The sequence below is a fragment of the Acanthochromis polyacanthus genome, chromosome 2 (genome assembly GCF_021347895.1).
Source record: "Acanthochromis polyacanthus isolate Apoly-LR-REF ecotype Palm Island chromosome 2, KAUST_Apoly_ChrSc, whole genome shotgun sequence".
Lineage (NCBI taxonomy): Eukaryota > Metazoa > Chordata > Actinopteri > Pomacentridae > Acanthochromis > Acanthochromis polyacanthus.
The window spans coordinates 46,867,566-46,893,388 of record NC_067114.1 but is presented as its reverse complement, the minus strand read 5'-3'; the positions used below and the strand labels follow the sequence as shown (position 1 = coordinate 46,893,388).

Sequence of the window (25,823 nt, the reverse complement as noted above, 5' to 3'; positions counted from 1 at the left end):
TCGGATGGTGGTGGTGGAAAGTTCCCGTCTCTCCAGATTGCGATGGGTGGCTGGCTCTCTCAGCCCTGTGGAGGGGAACAGCCCTGTGCTGTTGCCTCCTTCGACTCTCTGGATGTCGCGGGTTCTTCCTTCTCTGGGTCTCGTCTGGATAACTGTAGACCTCTTAGGACTCTCCGTTTGGCAGAGTGTGGTCTTCGCGTGTTGAACAAAGTCAGAAAAAGACTTTGCCTCCAGCGATGTTCTCAGCGAACTCTGGAGCCTAAGTCCTGCATTGTCTTCACATCGTCTGGGCAAAGAGTCCGGTGAAGATTCCTCAGAACTCTGGCAAAAGTGCTCCTTTGCAGCTCTCAGGCAGCTCCAGCGAACCACTCCCGTACAATGTCTCTGCGCTGTCCGTTTTATACTCTAGCTCGACCTCAGCTTAACACATACACATTTTACACACAATTCTATCTTTTGGTACGCCCAGTTGATTGACTCATAAGTCTAAGACACAACCTTTTTCCTGTTACACACACAACAGTTACATCGAAATCGTGTTCTTCTCAGCAAATATACAGGATCCATCTTTCATTGTTAACACACACTCCTGTTACCATGACATTGTTTAGTAATAGGCCTCTGCCCATCCTGTCACACAGTGGAGAGGTCCAAGTTCCTCAATACTGAGGAAACTAGTGTCATTCTCACTTCTGCTTTTTAACCACGCCTGACAAACGTCAGCGGGGTTATTGCATTCGGTGCGGTATCTGGCTGGGTATGTATGTATGTGTGTATGTATGTGTGTATGTATGTCCGGTTCGATATCTCTGCAACCGCTGAAGTCAGGATGATCAAACTTGGCACTGAAGATCAGTCTAAGGTCCCCTGCGCAGTTGTGGAGTTACAGGTCAGCAGATCAAGTAGGGAGGGAGATACGTACGATGATCAAAATTGATACATATTGCATCAGTTGTATAGGGAGGACAGGGTTTTCACCAGCAGAGGGCGTGGTTCTGCCCTCTACTGAGGGCTCATCTAGTTCCATCCTGTGCACAGCTCAAAAACAGTCACAGATTATTGCAGCTTTAAGAACACAATCTGTCACAGTGAATCACTTCTTTAAATCATTTTCTTAGATTTAAACTTATAATAATCATTTTAATCATCTTCTTCAACAAATCAACATTCTAAAATATATATTTCAGCAAGCAAAATCATGTGGTTAACTTATGTTTCTTTATGAGATTTTTTTCTTTATCTGCTTAAAACCTTTGTTACCTTAAGGCCTGAGTGCTCACTAAGACCTCAACTTCTGCATCCTACTTGACAGCATGTACATGAACAAACTGACCTTTCACTGTGAACTACAGGACAACAGATGAAGTTCTGAAGGATCCTTCAGGTCCTAACAGTGTCCAGGCTGCTGTGTTCAGACCATGAACCTCTTTAAATCTAATGTTCCTCTGATCTTTGTGTTCCAGCTGCTGGAGGACAACATGGTGACTTTTGTAAAGAAGGAGCTGAAGAACATGCAGAAGGTTCTGAGTCCATATTACCCAGAATGCTCAGAGAGTCAGAGGGAGGATGAAGATCAGAGGAGCAGCAGAGAGAAGTTTCAGCAGATCACAGTGATCTTTCTGAGGAGGATGAAGCAGGAGAAGCTGGCTGACCGTCTGCAGAGCAGTAAGAGATTTTCTGTAAAGACTAAATCTGATGGATAAACATTTATTAAATTCTCATAATATCTTCACAGAATCAGTCTTTAGGGGACAAACTGTTACCTTCATTTTCTTGCTACTTTGGTGCTTTAATATCCAGGTTACTTCACTCTTTCTTTCTTGTGTTTTCATTCAGAACTTGCTGCTGGAGTTTGTGGACGTGAACATAAATGTGGTCTGAAGAAGAAGTTCCAGAGAGTGTTTGAGGGCATCGCTAAAGCAGGACAGAAGACCCTCCTGAATGAGATCTACACAGAGCTGTACATCACAGAGGGAGGGACTGCAGAGGTCAATGATGAACATGAGGTCAGACAGATTGAAGCAGCATCCAGGAAAGCAGACAGAGCAGAAAGAAGCATCAGACCAGAAGACATCCTTAAAGACTCACCTGGAAGAGATGGACCAATCAGAACAGTGATGACACAGGGAGTGGCTGGCATCGGGAAAACAGTGTTAACACAGAAGGTGACTCTGGACTGGGCTGAAGACAAAAGCAACCAGGACATCCACTTCATGTTTCCATTGACTTTCAGAGAGCTGAATGTGCTGAAAGAGAGAAAGTTCAGCTTGATGGAACTTGTTCATCACTTCTTCAGTGAAACCAAAGCAGCAGGAATGTGCAGCTTTGAACACTTCCAGGTTGTGTTGATCTTTGACGGTCTGGATGAGTGTCGCCTTCCTCTGGACTTCCACAATAATGAGGTCCTGACTGATGTTAGAGAGTCCTCCTCAGTGGATGTGCTGCTGACAAACCTGATCAGGGGGAATCTGCTTCCCTCTGCTCGCCTCTGGATAACCACACGACCTGCAGCAGCCAATCAGATCCCTCCTGACTGTGTGGACATGGTGACAGAGGTCAGAGGGTTCACCGACCCACAGAAGGAGGAGTACTTCAGGAAGAGATCCAGAGATAAGAAGCAGGCCAGCAGCATCATCTCCCACATGAAAACATCACGAAGCCTCCACATCATGTGCCACATCCCAGTGTTCTGCTGGATCACTGCTACAGTTCTGGAGGAGCTGCTGAGAAGCAGAGAAGGAGGAGATCTGCCCAGAACCCTGACTGAGATGTTCATCCACCACCTGGTGGTTCAGACCAAAGTCAAGAAGGTCAAATATGATGGAGGAGCTGAGACAGATCCACACTGGAGTCCAGACAGCAGGAGGATGATTCAGTCTCTGGGAAAACTGGCTTTTAATCAGCTGCAGAGAGGAAACCTGATCTTCTATGAGTCCGACCTGACAGAGTGTGGCATCGATGTGGAAGCAGCCTCAGTGTACTCAGGAGTGTTCACACAGGTCTTTAAAGAGGAGAGAGGGCTGTACCAGGACAAGGTGTTCTGCTTCGTCCATCTGAGTGTTCAGGAGTTTCTGGCTGCTCTTCATGTCCATCAGATCTTCATCAACTCTGGAATCAACCTGCTGGAAGAAGAACAAACTGCTTCCAAGAAGCTGAAAGTGTTTCAAAAGAAACCTAAACTCCACCTTCTCCACCAGAGAGCTGTGGACGAGGCCTTACAGAGTCCAAACGGACACCTGGACTTGTTCCTGCGCTTCCTCCTGGGTCTGTCACTGCTGACCAATCAGAATCTCCTACGAGGCCTGCTGACAGAGACAGGAAGAAGCTCACAGACCAATCAGAAAACAGTGGAGTACATCAAGGAGAAGATCGGTGAGGATCAGTCTGTAGAGAGAAGCATCAATCTGTTCCACTGTCTGAATGAACTGAAGGATGTTTCTCTAGTGGAGGAGATCCAACAGTCCCTGAGATCAGGACGTCTGTCCACAGATGAACTGTCTCCTGCTCAGTGGTCAGCTCTGGGCTTCATCTTACTGTCATCAGAAGAACATCTGGAGGAGTTTGACCTGAAGAAGTTCTCAGCTTCAGAGGAGGCTCTTCTGAAGCTGCTGCCAGTGGTCAAAGCCTCCAAGAAAGCTGTGTAAGTACAAACTTTACTGTCCAGAATAAATGAGGACAAAATTTTCATGTTTGTAAATGTTTGTTTCACTGATTCTTCAGATTGAGCAGCTGTAACCTCTCAGAGAGAAGCTGTGAAGATCTGAACTCAGTCCTCAGCTCTGAGTCCTCCAGTCTGAAACATCTGGACCTGAACTACAACATCCTGAAGGATTCAGGAGTGACGCTTCTTTCTGATGGACTGAAGAGTCCAAACTGTGGACTGGAAACTCTCAGGTCAGGATTTAAATGGTTGAAAATCTGTGTGTAGCCCATCTAGCTATAAACTCTCTCTGCTTTCTGTGAAGAACAATGTGAAAACAAATCTGTTGCCAACTGGAAGAGGGTTTATTTCCACAGGAGCACTGCTCAAAATAAAAACACCAGTAGAGCAACTCCTAATGATCTGACTCCTTCATGCACATCCTTAAAGAAGAGGTCAGAAACAATGAACCACATAATAACCCACCTACATGCTGCAATGACCTAGCTTGAAATTGGTAAATTAGCATGTGAAACAAAATTGCTGTACTTCATATAAACAGTTGTAAACTCCAGTATCAGCTAACATGAGGTCTTTAAACGGCATCTGTGAATCAAACAAAAATCAAATTTAAACCACTATTTAACACTTTTAGAGTATTTTAACTTGTGATGAGGTTTAATAGGTTTATTTCAAACTTGGATCAAAATAAAAACAATACTTACATATATGTATACATTTATACATATTCAACAAAATAAAATAAAATTGTAGCTATGACAGCATTTTTTTTTGTACTACCAATAATCAATTTCACAACCAGATTTTGTTCGAAAAAGGGTGTAGGAAGAAGTAAAAGAACTTATCTGGTCCCACCTCTTATTCCTTATCAAAATGCATCACTAAATTCACCCTGAAACACTGTTCAGGTCATGGCCAGTCATTACTTAACGACAAAAACAGCAGCGAAATCAAAAGAATAACAGCGTAAAATACAAAATTTAAAACAAAAACAAAACAAAACAAAAATAACATCACAGGATACACAACACCCCTGATGTTACTGATTTTACCCTTGTTTTCTAGTCTTTTTCTACTCTATATCTGTTCAATATTTCCGTTTTAAAGATGTATTTCAGCCTACCTATTGTTTTACATAATTTCAGTTCATCACTGCAGCTGTTCCATCGTGTAACTCCTTTTACTGAGACACAGTGAAGTTTCATATTGGTTCTGACTGGTTGTTTTTTGAACATAAAAATTCCTCTGAGATGATGTTTGCCTTCTCTCAGTTGAAAAAACCTCTGGATACTACTCGGTAACTGCTGATTTTCAACTTTATACATAACTTGAATTGTTTTATAATTAACCAGATCCTTAAATTTTAATATATTAAATTTGATGAAGAGTTGGTTTGTTGGTTCTCTGTAGGTGGATTTGTTCATAATTCTTATTGCTCTTTTCTGTAGGATAAATACAGGCTGTGTATTTGTTTTGTCTTCCCCCAAACCTCCACACAATAATTCAGGTACGGGAGTATGAAGGAGCAGTATAAAATGTATAATGAAGATTTATTTAGGAAATATTTGACTTTATGTAAAATTGCCACTGACTTTGCTATTTTTCCTTTGGTGTAGTTAATGTGTGATTTCCAGTTCATTTTCTCATCTATTATAACACCAAGAAATTTGATTTCAGATACTCTTTCAATCTCTACATCATTTGTTATGAGTTTTTTGGTTGAGCCGGTTGGACTGTTTCCAAATACTATAAATTTTGTTTTGGCTAAATTTAATGTTAGTTTATTTGAATCAAACCAGCTCTTCAATTTTTTTTAGCTCGTCACCTACTTCATCCAAAAGTTTTTCCAAATTGTCCCCACAACAGAACACATTAGTGTCATCAGCAAATAATGTAAATTTTAATGAACCAGAAGCTTCACAGATATTATTGATATATAAAATAAACAACAATGGTCCCAATACTGAGCCCTGAGGAACCCCACACTTTACTCCTAACAGTTGTGATTTGGCCGAGCCCATTTGTACATACTGATTTCTTTTATTCAAATAACTAATAATTCATGCAAGTGCTAGTCCTTGTATCCCATATTTCTGTAGTTTTATTATTAACAGGTTGTGATCAACCGTATCAAAAGCTTTTTTTAAATCTAAGAACACTCCCACTGCATATTTCCATTTTTCTACAGCAGTTATCTCTTCCACAAATTCCATGAGTGCCATTGAGGTAGTCCTGTTTCTCCTAAATCCATATTGTTGATCATAAAGTATGTTATGTTTAGTGATGAAGTCTTACGTAAAATATTTTTTCCATTATTTTTGAAAATTGTGAAAGCGAAGAAACTGGTCTATAGTTAGAGAGAATGTGACAATCTCCTGCCTTATAACAGGGTATGACTTTTGCTGTTTTCATTTTCTGTGGAAAAACACCAGTTTTCAGGGATTGGTTACATACATGCATAAAGGGTTTTACCACACAGTCAATTATTTGCTTAACCAATGACATGTCAATACCATCACAATCTGTAGATTTCTTGCCCTTAAAACTTTTCACAATATCAATAATTTCTTTTTCATTAGTTCCTTTTAAAAACATGGTTTCAGTAACTTGAATATTTTTACTTTCAACCTCATTTCTGTCACCCAAACCTATAATGTCTCTTGCTAAAGCAGGACCAACACTGACAAAATATTCATTAAATTCCTTTGAGGCTGAAGTCATATCATTTATAGGCTCATTTTTTGGGGTTACGAAATAATTTGGATATCCTTTTTTTCCCAGCTCTGTTTCTAGTAATTTCATTCAGTAGTTTCCATGTATGTCTGAACTTAATATACCGTTTGTAAGCCAAGGTTTTTCAGCAGCTTTCTGGTTTACTACTTTTGTTACCAGAGGACAGTGTTTATCATAAAGAGCAGTTATTATGGACAAAAATGTTTCAAATGCTTCTTCAACATCTTCCACATAGACTTTACCCCAGTCATGGCTCATGAGATCTGATTTAAATGAGTTAATTGCGTGCTCAGTTTTATGTCTTATCGTTTTGTAATCTACAGCCCGTATCTTTTCACTACTGTGGCTCTGTATAACTGCAAACACTGGCAGATGATCAGTTGTATCATTTATAATCAATCCACTCTTGACTTCTTTGTTAATTACATTTGTAAAAATGTTGTCTATTAATATAGCACTCTGTGTTGTGATTCTAGATGGACGCGTTATAGAGGGGTATAGACCTAAACTGTACAGTGAATTTATGAATTCAGATGTGTTTCTTTGGTTCTGTGGATTTAAGAGATCAATATTAAAGTCCCCACAAACAAATAACATTTTCTTATTATTTACTCTGTCATACATACGAACCAGCTGATCCCTAAATGTGTCAATGCATGACCCTGGAGTTCTGTATACACTGCTAATTATTATATTTTTACCTTTTTCTACTTCTACTTCCACTGTTACACATTCCATAATATTATCTACAACCAATGACATACTTTCCATATTTTTACATCTCCAGTTTTTGTTAATGTACAGAGCAACTCCACCACCTTTTCTTTTTTTCCTATTGACAGAAAACATTTCATATCCTTCTATATCAGCAGTAGCTGTTTGCTCCGGGCTAAGCCAGGTCTCTGAGATAGCAATTGCCATAAATTGTTTAACTGTCTTTGACAGTATTTAATTTTTGAAAGGTTTGATTTCAGACTTCGACTATTGAAATGTATAATTGATATTCTTCCTGTTATTATATTACTGTTAAACTGTTCTTCAGCATAATATTCACAGTTGTTCTGTGTGTTGTAAAAATTATTCTCAGGGTCAAAATCGTTCTCCTTGTCATGTTCTTTATATTCAGTAAATTGAAAAGTCTTTAGTCCAAGAGATTCAAATTCTGTCTGGGGTAGGAGGTTATCACAGACTCCAGCTTGAGGTCTGTTGCAGGTGTTAATACTTGTCATGGGTTGATATGGCTGTATCATAATTTCATTTTTCTGTATATATTTGACTATTTTTTACTGATCTCTGTTTTGGTTTCTTTGATACTTTTCCAGCTCAGTGATCTCTTTTATGGACAGTATTTTGGCCTCCTCTGGTGGGCCATTCAGTTTTATGAATACTTTACAGTTATATGTCCATGTTGACTGTAGCAAACCTTGTTTTCTCATGAGTCTTGCTTGTCTGGCAATGTCGGCATTTTTTTTTTGTCAGATGATCATTAATATAGACATTTGTTCCTCCCAAATTTTTCCCTTGTTTTAGCAATTCCAATTTCTGCTTGCAAAGCATAATACAATAGAATATTTCATGCTTTTGTTTTTTGTTGGCAGGATATGGCATGTTTCAGTATCCAGTCTATCCACTTTTATCCCCTTAGTATCAAAAAAATTAACTAACTGCTGCTCAAGTGAGTCTAGATCAGGTTCAGTGGGCTCTCCTTCTGCTCGGACTGCCCTTGCGTATGACCTGGGCTTAGTTTCCAGGCCACTAATTATAATGTCATTTATCCTTGAGTATTGTTCCAGATCTGCAACTCTACACTCCAGTGCAGTAATTCTTTTGTCCTTTTCAGCATTTTGTTTTTTGAGTTCTTTAATTTCATCCATCAAATCATTATAATCTTCTGCTGCTTTGAAATATTTGACAGACAACAGTCTGAACTCATCTCTCCTCAGCGGGAACTCAAGCCGACTGAGAGCACAAATCCACCGATGGTAACATCAGTGAAAGTTGTTTAATCAGTCAATCAATCAGTCAATCAAAATTTATGTCTGTAGTCCTTTACAACAGCCCAAAGAGTGACCAAAGTGCTTCACTGTGGAAAAACAAGAAAATAACTTCAACAGTACAGTAACTCAAAGCAGGACAAACAATCGCACCTACAGGAAAATTTAGAGTAATCAATTAACCTCAGCATACTTCTGGACTGTGGGAGGAAGCCGGAGTACCTGTAGGAAACCCAACATGTACAGGGAGAACATGGAAACTACATGCAGAAAGATCCTGGGAAAGCGGGGATGCAAACCAGGGATCTTCTAGCTGCAAGGCGAAAGTGCTAACTGCCATGACACTGTGCAGCCTCTAAAATGTCCAATAAAACAGTAAAAGAAAATAGAAGCCTCCAAAGTGAACAAAAATCCATGGAAATATGAACATGAAAAGTAATGACAAAATATACATTGGAAAGTGAGATGGATCTTTTGTGAGATATAACATGTTCTTGTAACACACTTGTTAGATGTGTTTGTATTTACTGAAATATTTCCTAATTATTTGTCCTGAAAATCTTTCTTCAGACTGAACGCCTGTAACCTGTCAGAGAGAAGCTGTAAAGATCTGAACTCAGTCCTCAGCTCTGAGTCCTCCAGTCTGAAACATCTGGACCTGAGCTACAATGACCTGAAGGATTCAGGAGTGAAGCTTCTTTCTGATGGACTGAAGAGTCCAAACTGTGATCTGGAAACTCTCAGGTCAGGATTTAAATGGTTGACTATCTGTGTGTAGCCCATCTAGCTATAAACCGTCTCTGCTTTGTGTGAAGAAAGAAATCAATCAATTAATCAAAGTTTATGTCTGTAGCCTTTTACAACAGACCAAAGGGTGACCAAAGTGCTTCACAGTGAAAAGCAAGAAAATAACTTGAACAATGCAGTAACTTTAAACAGGACAAACAATCGCGCCTACTGACAAATTTAGAATAATCAGTTAACCTCAGCATACTTCTGGACTGTGGGAGGAAACTGCCGTGGTTTCTCTTATACATCAAGGCCGTAGATGTAGAATAAAACGTCTGTTGACACCGTTGCTTTAATATAATATGGTTTCATTATAAAAAGACAGCATCTGATCAGGCCCATGGTCTGCCTGAGGAGAGTTCCAGAGCCAATAGGAATCTGACCTTGAACAAAGAAGTCAGGTCGCTTTTATACCTTCTGGTGAAGGATAAGATTACAACATCTGGTTCATGTTTGAAGACCCTTACTCAAAGACAAAACCACCCTTGAATAGAACCCTTTGGCTCTATGGTCCCAAGGGATCACATCCATCTTGTAGCTCGACAGGGGTGCCCCAGAATCAACACTGTATTACATTTCTCAGACTGAAAGGCCCATTCTATTAAAATCGGTAAAATTAGTGACACGTGGTCAGATGGCACTATGACACACAACTCAGATCAGATACTAGAACAGGCAAACAGATTCCATTCTACTTAAGTAAATCATGTCTCAGTTCAGATACTTCAAAACCCACACATGCACAGGGCAAACATGGAAACTTCATTCAGAAAGATTCCAGTGAGGTCGGGATGCGAACCAGGGATCTTCTAGCTGCAAGGCAAAAGTGCTAACCACCACACCACTGTGTAGCCCCTAAAACATAAAATAACACAGTAAAATTAAGAAAATAAGATTCCAAAATTAATAACATCCATGGAAATGTGAACATGAAAAGTAATGACAAAATATACATTGGAAAGTGAGATGGATCTTTGATGAGATATAACATGTTATTGGAACACACCTGTTACATTTGCTTGTATTTACTGTAAGTGTTTCCTAATTAATTGTTCTGAAAATCTTTCTTCAGACTGAACAGCTGTAACCTGTCAGAGAGAAGCTGTAAAGATCTGAACTCAGTCCTCAGCTCTGAGTCCTCCAGTCTGAAACATCTGGACCTGAGTAACAACGACCTGAAGGATTCAGGAGTGAAGCTTCTTTCTGATGGACTGAAGAGTCCAAACTGTGAACTGGAAACTCTCAGGTCAGGATTTAACTGTTTGTAAAGAATCATCTGGAAAGTTCTATACTGAGTCTCTGTGTGTGTTTAGTCTGTCAGGTTGTCTGGTCTCAGAGGAAGGATGTTCTTCTCTGGTCTCAGCTCTGTTATTAAACCCCAACCATCTCAGAGAGCTGGACCTGAGCTACAACCATCCAGGAAAGTCAGGAAAGAAGCTGCTGTCAACTCTACAACAAGATCCAGACTGCAGACTGGAAACTCTCAGGTATGGACAGATGGACTCAGTACAGACAGATGGACTCAGTACGGAAAGATGGACAGACTGTCTCTGATGTTTCCTGCTGATATGAGTGGAGGTTTATAAAGCTGGTTGTGACTTTGGTTCTTCTACAGGTTGGATCATGGAGGAGCTCACAGACTGAAACCTGATCTGAACAAATGTGAGTGTCTTTGAAGCTTCATTCATGTTTTATTTTCACTTTTATTGCTGCGACTCAACAACCAGCAGATGATTAACTGCAGCTCTGTTCTGTTTGTTCTCCATCAGATTCCTGTGAACTCACAGTCGACATGAACACAGTCAACAGAAACCTCAGACTGTCTGACAACAACAGGAAGGTGACACGTGTGAAAGAGGATCAGTCGTATCCTGATCATCCAGACAGGTTTGAGTCTTGGCCTCAGTTGCTGTGTAGAACTGGTCTGACTGGTCGCTGTTACTGGGAGGTCCAATGGAGTGGAGCGGTTCAAATATCAGTGAGTTACAGAGGAACCGGAAGGAAAGGAAACAGTGGAGGTAGTCTGTTTGGATTCAATGATCAGTCCTGGAGTCTGATCTGCTCTGATGATGGTTACTCTGTCAGACACAAGAACACAAAAACATCCATCAGATCCTCCTCAGTCTCTGACGAAGTAGGGGTTTATGTGGACGTTCCTGCTGGAGTCCTGTCCTTCTACAGTGTCTCCTCTGGTTCTCTGATCCACCTCCACACCTTTAGCACCACCTTCACTGAACCTCTGTATCCTGGGTTTAGACTCTCCTCAGGATCCTCAGTGTTTCTGTGTGATCTGTAGGTCTGAGAGTTTCAGAGAACAGAAACTCTGCTGAGTGAAGATCAGCTGCTGGTTCTGTTCACCTTCATCCAAGAGTCTTCCTCATTTCTACCTAACTGGTGAGGAGTCTCAGGTTATTATTCTCAAAGTAAAAACATCTGACTTAAGGTCCTTTAGTGACCCACAACTCACTTGATGGAGGTGTTAATGGAGCTGAAACTGCCTGGTGAGGGATGTCAGGATGCATTCTAAGTACCTGATAAGTGGTGTCTTCAGGAAGCACAAGGAAAAGTCAAGTTTCATTCATCTGAAGCACTCGAGGTCATTAGTTATTCTATGAACCTGTTTCTACTGAACTTTGTGCATAAAAACTGTCGGATGGAAACTGAGAAATTGACATCAGCTATTGTGTAAAATGAGTGTCTATGTGAATGAATCATTATTCTTATAAATCCCTTTTTAAAAATCTGACCAAAGTAACCATGTTTAATTAAAATCATTCAAATCAATCAATCATCAAAATCAATCTTGTGTTATTTCTCAGTGGTCTCCTTTAGCATGAGTGCACTTGGTCCATCCATGTTAAAGCTTCGGTATCTTTGTGGAAGAAGGTCACATGTTGAACCTCCAGATACACTAACAGCATGGATGGCTTTTAGTGACCACACAAGTGTAATTACATTTGAGGAAACAGAAGTCTGATGGAGAAGGTCTGGTGATTTAGGTTCATGGAGCAACGGTTCAAAGACGCATCTGTCTGCTTCAACTGGTGCTGTATGGATGGACTCATTGTTCTGGAGCAACAGCAGCAGCTCCAAGCTTTCCACTCCTGATTTCTTTGATTGCTTCAGACATTTTAATTGTTGTGGACATTGATTTAGGGCATCATGATGTCTGGTAGATTAGCCACCACCAGTTTATCAGTCTGGATTAGAAGTCCAGCAGCATGGTAGTTCAGTGGATAGCACCGTCACCCCACAACTACAAGGTCCTGGTTTGAATCTAGGCCTGGAGTCTTTCTGTGTGGAATTAGTATGTTCTCTCTGTGTGGGTTCTCATCAGGTTCTCCAGCTTCCCCCCACAGTCCAAAGGCCTGCTGAGGTTAACTGGTGATTCTGAATTGTCTGTAGGTGTGAATGTGAGTGTGCTGGTTGTTTGTCTCTATGTGTAGCGCTGTGATGGACTGTTACCAGTCCAGGTGAACCTGCCTTCAGTCTCAGTCAACTGGATAGACTCCAGCCCCCTAATACCCTACAGAGGATAAAGTGGTGTATAGATGATGGATGGATCTGGAAGTCCCACAGAATCTTGACCCGGTCGTTCTCTACCATCTATATACTGTATTTAAATAGACGCCCGCATTCTCCACCAATATTGGATGTAAATATGGTTGAGAATGCAGGAGTACATTAAAACTGATTTGTGAACAAGAATACAGATGTGTGCAGTTGTGCTGGTTTGTTGCATGGTCATGGTGTAGTGGACAGTTTTATTTAAAATCCAGAGTCATTTGGATCTTATTATTTCTCTTGTGGATGTGTAATAAAGATACGCACCCCTAACAAAATTAAAATAATAAACTGCAGTAATTATTTGTATCTGACGAGTTTCTCAGTACAGTTTAATTGAGAACAGATCCAGGTGATGCTTCCTGTTCAGTCCCAGAGAGCTCAATATTCAAACAGTTTTTATCATTACTACGAGTGTCTAGTCTCAGGTGTAACCCAGGTTAAGTGACGGTATTATTCTGAAAGTCAGGCTTTTATTGTGAAGGGGAATTCCTGCCGTGGGCCCTGGTGGAAGCAGCTTTAACACAGCTGATGGCAATCAGTGGGTCATTTGAGCTACAGCAACTGACACAACAGATACAGGAAAAAGTTTGGATTGAAGACTAAAACTCAAGAACTTGAGAAAACACCTGAAGCTCTGGCAACATCCCTTCGCCGCACCTGAGAGGAAGGAGGATCCACTTACTTTCAGAGGTTTTGAGGATTTTGCATGGTGAGCTCACAATCTCAAACTGAAGCTCTGATGCCTGTGCCTGTTAGCCTGCTAGCTACAGATACTAATAGCTTTAGCAAACCCTTCACAGCCTGTATAACATGTCAGTGTTACCCGCTAGCCGCGGGTGCTAACGGCTATTAGCACAGCCATGCATTCACCCTATTGTACACTGTTAGCTCTGCTAGCGGCGGGTGCTAACGGCTGTTAGCACAGCCATGCATTCACCTACTTTACAAATGTTAGCTCCACTAGCCACGCAGGGCTTAAAGTTTTCCGGCGCCGCGCCAGATTTCCGGCACATGGAAGTGTACCATTTAAAAAATTTCATCCATCTCGGTCCAGAAGGCTCCAAGCATGTGCGTCATTGTGCATTCAGTTGCTCCGCGTTAATCAATCAAACTCCACATCCTACATTAAAAAATATACACCTTCTGTCCAGGCATGCGACTTTCTGATAGAACTTTTATCCAATTACAGTTTTCTAACTGCGAGTGCGCATCGACTGCTGGGCCACGATATGCTGCCCCCTCTTGGTTCGGCATCGTCAGTGCTGCTGAGCCACTGATAAGAAATAACAGTATCCCACAAACAAAATCCAAATTTGCAATATTTGTTGGTGTTTTTTGTAATTATATTTAAAGGGAATTACTGGAAACACATTGATATATATTGCATATTATTTATTTTATTTCTGCTTGGACTGTATACCCATTCCACGTGTCCCAGCCCTGCGGCTGCCTGGTCTCTCCAGAGCGCACGGAGCTCCAATCTGTGAGCGGTGCGGTGAAGAATGGAGCAGCTGATCACTGGTCAATAGCGTTGGAGCTTGTGTTTAGCCCAAAGACGCAGATACTAAAGTTTGCTCAGACTTTGTGTGACAGAGGAGAGAGGATGTGTTTCTGCTGATTAACAAAGAGAGCAGCCGCTGCCGCGATCCCTGAGCTGCGGTGTGTTGACTCGCCCCACTGGCGTAAGTGCGTGCCGTGGAGAACTGCAGGAATACACGCCTCAGTGGCGATGCGCGTGCACGCCCCACAGTCCCCATGGTTTCTCCACAAAATAAAACCAAACGGGCTTAGGTATTGAATTAAAAAAAGTAACAAAAACAGAAGTTGTTGATTTTGTTTGATTTCTTAATCTTTAAACATTTTCTATGTGTTTTACAACGGCAAAAGGAAATAAGCACGCTCCGCTTAAAACATCCCCCGCCTTATATATAGTGCCTCTAAGTGCAAGAAATAATGTATACTGGCTGATACACCTACAAAATGATACGTCTTCACTACAATGGAAACAATCAGGTCAAGGTCGTACACCAAAAAAGGCAGATCTACATTATGCACAGGTGGCGTTGGTGCAATATGCATGAAATCCTTCAGGTAGTTTCTGACATATGCTCCAGAAACGGAATCAAAAACATATTTGATGTGCCTCACTATGACCTTGAAAATCAGGTCAAGGTCATACACCCCAAAAGGCACATCTATACTACATAGAGATGGCCTGGGTGCAATATGAATGAAATCCCTCAAGTAGTTTCTGAGATATGCTCCAGAAACGAAATGCGGATGGACGGACGGATGGACGTGCCCATGTCAAAATCCCCCTTCGTGCCTACGGCCGGCGGGGGATTAAAAGGAAACAGCTATTTAGTTTGCTGGATTTTATTTTGAAAGGAAAAAAAATCAAAGATCAATCCATACGGATTTGTCCCATTATTCTCCTCAGAACATCTGTTTAGTTAATTATGCACAAACTGAATGTAGCTTAGGTGACATGAACTTTTTTTATTTGAGGACATATAGGATGTTTGTAATAATGAGTTAAATAGCTCTCAGCAGATTTTCTGACCTTATGCATCTGAATGATGTCTAGCCACAAACAAAGTCTCCAATCTTAAGCAAATATTAGTAAGAACAGAACGAACGTATGGGTTGTGTGAAATGAATAATGGATAGATAGTTAAATAAGAATGTTCTTAGCCTGCTTTTCACCGTTTTTTCTTCCCAAAATATAGATAAAAAATAGAAACATTTAAATTGAAAGCCAACTGAACAAATTATACAGTGAATACATTTTTTCCCCTTACCAAAAACAAACAAAATGTGTGTCAGTTCAAATTGAAAATCAAATGATTTAAACTAATCACACAGATTATTGCGTTGTATCAAATGAGCAGTTACTAACGTGTATGTGTGGTTATGTGCTACAGAGGGCTTCTTAATCACATCTGTGTGAGAAATGGGCTGACTCCAGAGGAAAAGGCCAGAGTAGAAGTTCTTCAGCATGAGCAGTCCGTTGCCACCAGGGGCCTGTTTCACGAAGCAGGTTTTACAAACTCTGAGTTTCTTCCACAACTCTGAGTTGATCTGCTCTGAGATAGAAAACTCTGAGTTTTCGGTTTCACAACGGCTGATTTGAGTTGAGTTAATCAACTCGGAGTAGTTTGACCCGGAGTTACGCGCGTGCACCGCAACTCTGAAAAGACAGCATCAATGGAACCCCGATTCGACGAGTCACCATGGAAACGGGGAAGTGAAAGGCTGCGTTTTTGAACGGGAAGTTTTTAACGCGCTCATCTGGCGAGTTTGAACACGTTTTTAGAAAGAAGTGCAACACCGCTGCAGCTGTAAAAGAGAGAGAGACGGCGTGGAGAACAGCCCGGATCAATGCGTAAGTTTAAATGTAGTCCTTTGTAATCGTAATAATATTACAGGGAATAACTGTCTGAATGGTAGAATATTAAGTTATTTCATTTAGGTGAAATCCTGACGGGGAGAAGCTTAAGATGAAATATAAAAACATTGTTCAAATAGGTCAGACCTCGGCATTATCTCATGGAGGTACTTCATGTTGATCATGTTTTACATTGTAAAGTAGCCTAAATATTAAGTGGCTGTTTGACTGTGCAGTTGTTTTATCCACACACAGCCTAAATGTCTGCATCCATATCATGTCCTGTTAAATAATTAAGACTATTTAAACTAACACAGACTTCTGCTCAGCCAACAGAAAGAAATGTAAAACGGTGGAATAAAATGTCATGGATGCATATATATATATATATACACACACACACATCTTGTAATTGTAAGTAGGCAACACTCCAAAGATTTATCCAAATGGTAGTTTAAATGTACTGAAACATGTCACTGATCTAGGATGAAGAGGATGAAACTGTGTCTGCTGCCTTTACAGAGGGGGATCCAGAAAGGCATACAGAAATGTTACTGATAGTTCTCTTCTCATTCACATTTTGGGTGGAATATAGAGTGTGACATTTAGCCTACACTGAAGTGTTGCACATTCTCATCCTTTTTAACAGAGCATGGCTGGACAGCAGCAGGATGGTTCCTCAGCTTCCACTGCACAGACTGACACAGATGGATGTTCAGGAAACACCAGAGCTTCATTCTGTGGAATTCATGTGCAACTGTATAACTGAATGTCCTCTATGTATTCCCAGTTATCAGTAAAACAGATTTACAAACTGCATTTGCTGAGAAAAATCCAAAAACAGATTAGGAGGGCAGATCTGGAAATTGAAATACTGGAGCACAAGTTAGAGGTGGTGATGGTCACAGGTGAATTATGTTAACTACTGGAACATGAACTGAACTATCTGTTTATTTGTAGGAAATAAAGAAGAGCAAATGAAATGTGTATCATGTCTTTATTTGCTGTGGTGGTGATGATGGAGACTTAAACTCTAAAGTGATTATTGCATACGGTGTCTCTGACTGCTCTGCTGTCCTGGATAGCTGCAGGTGGATGGGCTCATCATCTGGGTCTTCAGTTTGTAGGGCAGGCTGTTGCTCTCCTCTAATAGTGGTAATATTATGAAGAACAACACATGCCACAGTAATATCACAGGCCCTCTCAGGGGTCACCCTGAGGAGACGTAGGCTCTGGAAACGGGCTTTCAGCAGGCCTATGGTCATCTCCACCCGGGCTCTGGTCCTGCAGTGAGTCCGGTTGAAGTTCTGTTGGGGGCCTGGTTCAGGGTCAGGGTATGAGGTCATCAGTCTGGGTTGTCATGGTAACCCCTGTCACCCAGCAGAAGGCCATCAAACTCTCCTGTAATGTATAGTGGATACATCAGAGCATATTAAAGGAGGGAGACAAGAGAATTCTATTGTGAAAATCTTTATGCTGCTGACCACGCTGCAGTCTGTTGCTCAGGTTAGACTCTCCATAAATCCTGGAGTCATGAACAGACCCAGACCACGTGGCCTCCACATTAGAAATGATGTATGCAGCATCACATCTGATCTGGACAGTGCAGAGAATGACAGATGTTGAACTATGATGCAGTCTTTAACATTCAGAAACAGTAGTCAGTCTACCTGTAGCCTACCTGCACATTTATGCTGTGAATGGACTTCCTGTTCATGATGTGAGGGAGCTGTGATGGGGATGTGTGTGCATCTATGCAGCCAATCACACTGGGAAATCCTAAAAGAAATTCAAATGACTAATCCCAGTCTGAGGCTGCAGCACAATGTCATGAACAGAATATGACTTAAAATGAATTTAACAGATCTCTACATCATTCACCTGTAATCCTGTGGATCCTCCTTGATGTTCTGACAGGTTTGTGTCCAGGAAAACCACAATGACGAGTAAAAGTCGTTTCAGAGCCAGGAACACTTTTCTGACTGTCCTCCATACAGTTGTCTTACTCTGCATCTCTGACATCATATAAAAACTTCCATTTTCAAAGAACCGCAGCGCAACACACAATATCTGCTGGATGTGAGAGCATGACTGTGGCTGGTAATGTAAATGTAAGGACGGATTAGGTTGTTTATGTAGATTATGGACTTAAAACAATTACGAAACGGTACCGCTCAAACAGATAACTGTCCGGAAATGCGAGAACATTTATGCTCGGTCTGATAATCTACCGACGAATATTTAATGATCTGTGCAGTAATGCTGCTCCTTTATCCACTGGATCGTTAATAAAAGCTGTTCTACGCCAAAACTCGCTCGCTTACTGACTGAATGAATGAGGAAATGAAACAGTGTGTGGCTGAAAGAGGGCGGAGACGGAAAGAAACTGGAGGTTTTCTCAGATAAACCTGCTGGTGAGCAGGTTAGAGTCATAGAGTCTGTTACTGCGGTAACTGACCGAGAGTTGAAGTTACCCCTCTTTGTGAAACAGGCTCGAGTTACCCCTCATTCCCTGGTTAGAGTTACCTCACTTCTTGAAACGGAAAACTCTGAGTTTCCCTCATTTCAGGGTTAACAAACTCAGAGTTTTCATTAAACCTGCTTCGTGAATTAGGCCCCAGGACCCAGATAAACCAGATCAGGAAGGCCCGAATTTCTTTGCTAGTTCCACAGTTTGAGAGAGTCAGCATTATGATCAACTTATTCAGAGGTATCTTATATTGTGAGGCAATAACTAAAATCACATTTAAGAGTTAATACTAGTACTTTTATTACCTGCTTAAATACAAAGTTGGTATAGCAGTGACATATGACAGTTTATTCTCTTGTAGTGTTCCAGAGAATATTAAACAAGTTCATTCTGTTGTCTGTGTTTTGCAGTTTATTTCAACAAACAACATTTTGAACATGTTAAAAAGAAAATGTTCAGAAAATTCACAAACAAAGCAAAAAAGAAAAAAGAAATGACTTTTTCAAACAGTATTCTCCAAGCACTTATATTCTCTTGAGACTGACACTTGAGATAATGTAAGTAAAAATTGTGCCTTATGAAGGAAAGCAGCAGAGTTTTGTAGCAGTTTTGTTGTGGTTGGTGTTTTGAGTTCTTGTTAAATCTACTGAAGAGATAAAATTTATTAAGTTATTAATAATACATGTACTTGATTTTCATGATTTTTCCCCTTTACACTAAAATAAATCTTTGCAATTATAGTGATGTGGTATTGAAACATCAGCACAAAAAAAATCTGACTTGGGGCACTTTCTAAAATGTCTTAAGTTTTGGCCGAGTAAGGTTTTACATTTGAGCAACAATAAAATAGTGTGATCATAATGAGCTTTATTTCCACCAGATGACCTCATATTTGCTCTGAATTAATAGAATCTCATATATATTGTGTTTTAGTGCGTTTTAAAACACATTTAAATACGTTTATTGACACTATAAATTGGATCTTAGTTCAGGCTCAGGATTTTTTCTCACTTTAAGCCCTGGCCACGATTACTAATAGCATCAGCTTTATAAGATATTGAACCATTTATTTAGCTGCAAACATTAACATTAAACTGTCACATCTAAACTCTGATCATGTGTTTAGTTGAAAAGCAATAATCTATGAATTGAATGATTTCTTTTGTTTATAAATGTATTTATTTTGCTTCATAGCACTTTAAATGAGTATCTTTATTTAATATTTGCATATTTTCAATTGAATACATGAAGCTTTTAAATGCTTCAGAGTGTAAGAAATTATTTTATTGTGCCTTTGAATTCTGCATATAGTAAATGCACTTATTTAATTTTGGACATTTACTGTTTTATTTGTTATAAAAGGAACACTTTTGGTTAAATGTCATGATTTATTGTTTATTGTTAAAGTGCATTATTTGAAGTTATATGGTTGAGGTTATTTAATAACCATGTTTTTTCTGAATATAGAGATTTTATTACTGTTATTTCAAAGATTTTTTATTTCTAATAACTCATTAGTTATAACTGTAATCATGTTAATATGGAATTTTTGATTTAATAAAAGCTAGCTGTTTTTGTTTAATAGTTTAGAAATTAAAGATGATTCTGAGCTTATTTTAGGTCAGGTTTTTTCCGGACGACCAGGAACTGGATCCTTCTCATTTAACCCAGTAAAGCCTGATCCATCAAAAAAAAAAATAGCCAGAAAATTCTACATTTTTGGAATTGACATGTTTATCACTCCTTTTAACAAAATCCCAAAACTTTTTTGCCATATCATTTTATGATATACTGTTTGTATCACATATGATACATCAGGCTTTTGGGGTAACTTTTTGCTCACAACTATATACAGTGAAAGTCCACTTGCTCCAGTCTATTGGCACTGAGTGATCTGACACACTTCATAACAAAAAATAATAAATAATAGATCAAATTAAAATAAAGAACAAAACAACAAACTTCAGGAAGCTTTTTCTCCATCTCCCAGTAGATTCTCACTCTGAACATATGAACTAATCCCCTGTGTATTTATTTCCATGCCTAGACCCTGCTCTGTCCCCTCCTCATCCTCATTTTCCACTAACTGCTCCGTGTCACTTGTGTTTCCAGCCAGTATCTCCTTGATGACATTTTCAGTGTACTTTCTTTTTCTCTCTTCTTTGTGTGGTCATTTTGACATCTAAAAATTGGTCAATATAGTTTAGCAATTATGATTTCAGAGGAATTGTTCTTGTACAAATACTCAAAATGCATTTGAAGATGGCATTTTATTCATTAAGTGAATTAAGTAACCAAAGTAGTGTGTTGATTACATTTTCACTGTAATTTCTTTTTCTCTGTTCTTCCTCTAGTCTTTTTGACATATAAAAGTAAGTCAATAAAATACAGCGATTATGATTTCAAAGGAACTATTATTGTAAAATTACTCAAAATGCATTTGAAGATGGCATTTCATTCCTTCATTAAATTAATTAAATAATTAAAATGGTATTTGTTTGTATTTTCACAGGTATAATGTATATTACATTACAAAAATGGTATATGACAATTCAGGAAAAAAAAGTATGTTATAATCCTGGAGTATCATATATGATACAGACATTCTGACATGGTTTAACTGAAACATAAACAATGGATTACTTAGTAAATATGCATTCTTTCAATGCAGAAACTGATTTTTAAAAATGAGTAACAATTTAGATGTTATTGTTACCTTTACTTTTGAAAATTAGCAATGATTCTCCTGAAAAACGTGCATGGACGGTTTCATGAAAGTAGCCATTTTGAAAAGGGGCAAAATACGACTTCAGCTGTCAGTAATGGAAAGATGATTCACAAGGGGGCAGAAAACATGTCAGTTTACATACAAAAGGTTTTTAAGCAAACTGCTTATCATGTTGATGAGATAGAAGTGTCAGAAACTCATGTATCATATATGATACAAACGGCTTTACAGGGTTAAGGACTCGTTTGGAGACCAAAGATGGCAAGCTACCCCAGGGATTGAACGGAACCCCAACTGAAAAAGGGATTTGATGAACTTGAAGACTGTACACTATGGTGTGGTAGGACCAAACTGTCTACTACTAAAGTGACAACAGCATTCTTGTGACCTCAGTCACAAACAGAAAATTGAAATAAGCTGAAAGGCCTGTTTTTGTTTTGGTTTATATTGTTTACCCGGGTAAAAATTGTTGATTTGTTACTAAATATGAGGAGAAATCCTTTCAATGCAACATGTGTATCTGTGATTCTTCTGGTGTTGCCTGGTTATTTTCTTAGGCTCCGTAGTCATTCCTAATCTTCTGAAATATAGCCCATATTGTTAAACTATTAATAGTAAAATTAAGCTAACCTCAGTTAAAGGGTTACACAATCACCTGAGCTTTTAACTCCCAGCAGCTAATAGATTAACTACCTATCAGTTGTTCTGTCAGAAGCAGAAAAACCACAAACCTGATGAAAAGCATCCTGAAGTGTTTTATTTTGAAAGGGAGTTGTTTTAGTTTTATGTTGTCTGATCGACTGTGATCACATGACACAACTGTTCTGATCATAAACGCTGCTCTCTGAATGTAAATACGAGCACCGACTGGTCACCTTAAATGATTGTGTTAATCAGCAGCCACGCTGATACTAACCAGACTGTGTGTTGATTGTGTTATCAGACTGTGTTGCTGGGATCTCATACTGTACTGATACTAACAAAGCCTTAAAATAGTCTGGAAGTTAACTTGTTGTTCCTCCTCTCAGGTGTCAGTAGTGATGTCACCGGATGTCTTAGAAGTGTTTCCAGGTCAAACAGGTCTAAAGGGTGACTGTGGTTCCATTTTGGGATCATACACTGACCCATGCAACGTCCCAACTAACCCTGCCTCACAGCGCCATCTAGTGGTAGGTTGTGAATTATCATTGGTTCAGCCGATGCACACAGCCACCCAGTGCTAGAGTTTAACCTGTCTGTATGAGAAACTCTGACTCATTGGTGATTTTACTCAATAATCACAGTTTTTGTCAAATTTTGAACATAAATTTGCTGTGATAAGTTGTTACGATTATGGAATTCTGCTTCCTTTCTTGGACAAAGGTTTGTTGAACAGTGTGTCTCCTATCAGCTCCTTGTTGTGTCTCACTCCCACTGTGTCCACACCTCCTAGCCTCGTCGTAAAGGAGGGTCCTCAGCAATCGTGACACCTCAAGTGGTTGGTTTAATCAAATGTACTTTTTGACTTACTATAATATATTGGAAGTTTAGAGTGTTGCTTGGTCTTAGTTAAATCCTTTGTTCATTATCTGGTTGGTTCTCCTCCAACACTCTTAAAGTGCTTCTCCAGCGATCGGGGGCTGCTGGGTGGAGGATGGAGATGGTGGGTTTATTAGAGTGATTTATGAGGTGTTTGGTGAATGTGATGAAATGGACATTGTTTACCTGAAGTAGAAAACTGTAAATACAGTTCAACAGATAATATAAGATCTACATTGATGGTGAAATAAATTAAAATAATGGTGTTGTATGCTGTCTGCTGAGATTCCTGATTGATTATTTACCCAGTGATTCTTCATCTGCTCAGTTCTGTTTGTATCTTGATTATTTCCTGTAATAAAATCCTTTGTTAATCTGACCTGTCCCTCCTGTTCCTGTGTTTCTGTACTTTGGGTTCAGACTCTCAGTCGTCACACTGACTGCTAATGACCAGAGATGATCAGGCAGCTCTGTCAACCAGGAACCACGAATCAAACCACATCCACAGAAGCTTAACTTCACTTCTTAAACCACAATCCCCGTTCAGACCTTTCTCTGGCTGGGACGTCGTGGAAACTGCAACAACTCAGAGATAAAAAGCAACAAAATGTGGTGCAGGATAAACTTTTCTAAATTCACTGCTTCAACACCAGATAAATCTGAATTCTACTGAATCTGAATTCAATCTGAGACAAAGCAGCACCTGATTAAAAGTGGTCTGATGGCAGATTACTGGAAGAGAAGGTTCATACTGAGAGACGAAACTGATGGCAGGAACCGGAGAGTTTCAGGTAAGAACGTCCTGATCAGATCAGCCCATGAATATTCATGACCTGATGTTCTGTAGGTGTTCAGGAACCTTGGAGTAAAACTCTGGTAGGACACTGTCTAAACATAGTATTAGAGGGTAAATGTAGTGTTAGAAGTGTTCTCCTATATTAGCTTCTCTTCATTGATTTCATGTGAAATCTAGAACAGAATTTAAAATCCTTCTCCTGCAGGCTTACTAGTGGTTCCCAGTGGTAACATCCAGCAGAACATCTACCAGAACCTCTGAACATCTGGACCATGAAGACTCTGCTGCCTCTCCTGACTCTCTTCTGCCTTCTGACCTTCAGCTCCTCCAGTCAGTTTCTCTCCATTAAACTGTGAGTCTGACCTCTGATTATTGATTACTGATCAATGACTGTGTGTCCCTGCAGGTGTGATCAGTCCACAGGAGGAGCTGGAGGACGGATGTTGTTCCCACCACGGTCAGATTCTGGTTGTAAAAACAAAATAAAACGTGGTGATGACAGCCAGCAGATGCCGACTCAAAGCAGTGATGTGAGTCCAGTTTACTGTCTAAATACTGCAGTATCTTATATACGTATTATATTTGTTGGTGAAGCTCATTTTGAAGTATTAGTACTACAGTAGTTCTTTTTTTACAGTGTAAAATTAACAGTAGAATACTGTAATGTTCAAAAACGATAAAATCTGTAGAAATAATCCAATACAGTAAAACTGGATATTTTTATAATCACACATTTTTAAAATTATATTAATATTTGTTGTTGTTAAACATCTAAATTATAAATAATTAATAATAATATTTTTCGGTGATTTTAATTTAATTTTATTTATTTGCTTTTAATTTAACAAAACAATCAACTGCTGTAAAATAACAGTAAACTGTTAAAATTCATAAATAAACTGAATATTTTCCAGTGGTCTGTAAGTATTTCTACTTTCTATAGTTGCATCTTTAATGAAACGTCTTCAGGATTGTCGTAGCTGCACTAAAGTTATCTGATCTATATTTATATCCTGATCATTTATATTCTATTAATTAAAGAAACAACAAGAAGCAACAGTGAACCTCTGACTCCTGTTTCTGACATATTTCATGATTATTTCACTTCTTTTCTCTTTAATCTTCAACACTTTCACGATCTTTTCTCTGCACATTCATTCAGACTGAAGAAAACCTTGAAGCTGCTTGTTTCCTTCACAATAAAAGCTGCTCATATAAACCTCTAACAGAAGTGAGCTGATGGAGCTGCAGCGCCACCTGCTGCTCACACTGGGTTAAATCACATTCAACATTTACAAGATGGAAAATTCACAATCTGTGCGTTTGAATGAACTGATTTTAGTGTTTTCTTTGACATAAATAAAGACGTTTCCACCATGAACTGGTGAATAAAAACAGAAGATCCAGTCAAAGTGAAGCGACCAGAACTTCCAGCTGTTTGTGACAAACACTAAATGAACAGCAGTATTGGGACGCCCCTCCAGATGATTGGATTCAGGTGTTTAATCACTTCCACAGGTGGATCAGATCCAGCAGCAGACTGCTTCTACAAACATCTGGTAAAGAACGGGTCGCTGTCAGGAGCTCAGTGGATTCAAACCTGGAATTTCAAATATTTTTGTCCTGGTTTCATGTCTGTTTATGGGATTTTATCATGATTTTAGCATCTTTTATGATAATTTCACATGTATGAGCTGATTTAATCTTCATTTATGAAAATGTTGCATCTTTTTCTGTAGATTTTGCATCTTTTTGTTGTATTTTTGCATCCTTTGTGGTAGTGATGGGGAGATGAAGCCTCATGAGGCACTGAACCACTTGAGCCAATTGGTTCGAGAAAGGGTTCATTTCTTGAAGCTTCATGAGCACACGAAACCACCTCGTGGTCAAGTGTGTAATCACAGGCAGCTGTGTCTGAACCACATGCCTGATAGCCTAGCTTAGCTAGACTGTATTCCCGTTATAAGGGATATACGGGAATACGGTCTAGCCCTCCTCCATTGACACATTTTGACAGGTTTTCAAGCTCCGATCAGATCAGACCGAACCAATCAGAGCACCAGAGGCGGGAGTTAACGATGCGACCGCAACAGAGTGAGGTTTCTCTCGTGCGCTTTCCTCTGTTTTGCACGGGCTGAATTTGTCCTTAAAACCTCAACAAGAAGCAGCTCTTAAAGCT

At 39.6% G+C, this 25,823-nt stretch overlaps 2 protein-coding genes and 2 long non-coding RNA genes across 4 annotated transcripts; 3 read left to right on the top strand and 1 right to left on the bottom strand.

Moving 5' to 3' along the window:
- The first annotated feature begins 1,418 nt into the window (after positions 1 to 1,418).
- Positions 1,419 to 11,905, top strand: LOC127532968 (NLR family CARD domain-containing protein 3-like). Its single transcript, XM_051944903.1, has 7 exons — positions 1,419 to 1,665; positions 1,837 to 3,640; positions 8,959 to 9,132; positions 10,250 to 10,423; positions 10,491 to 10,664; positions 10,793 to 10,839; positions 10,947 to 11,905. Exons 1-7 carry the CDS (start codon positions 1,419 to 1,421, stop codon positions 11,471 to 11,473), a joined length of 3,147 nt encoding a protein of 1,048 aa, XP_051800863.1. The 3' UTR covers positions 11,474 to 11,905.
- A 1,344-nt stretch (positions 11,906 to 13,249) lies between these two features.
- LOC127531486 (uncharacterized) lies at positions 13,250 to 24,064 on the top strand. Its single transcript, XR_007938569.1, has 3 exons — positions 13,250 to 13,453; positions 21,562 to 23,639; positions 23,850 to 24,064. It is a non-coding gene; the product is annotated as an uncharacterized LOC127531486 (long non-coding RNA).
- On the top strand, positions 14,210 to 17,115 carry LOC127531483 (uncharacterized). The gene is made up of 2 exons (XR_007938566.1): positions 14,210 to 16,129; positions 16,782 to 17,115. It is a non-coding gene; the product is annotated as an uncharacterized LOC127531483 (long non-coding RNA).
- LOC127531443 (putative nuclease HARBI1) lies at positions 17,111 to 18,156 on the bottom strand. The gene is made up of 4 exons (XM_051940842.1): positions 18,014 to 18,156; positions 17,814 to 17,911; positions 17,617 to 17,728; positions 17,111 to 17,533 (listed from the first exon to the last, which is right to left on the bottom strand). The coding sequence occupies exons 1-4, from the start codon at positions 18,123 to 18,125 to the stop codon at positions 17,478 to 17,480; spliced, it is 378 nt and encodes a 125-aa protein (XP_051796802.1). The 5' UTR covers positions 18,126 to 18,156; the 3' UTR covers positions 17,111 to 17,477.
- Positions 24,065 to 25,823: the final 1,759 nt, after the last annotated feature.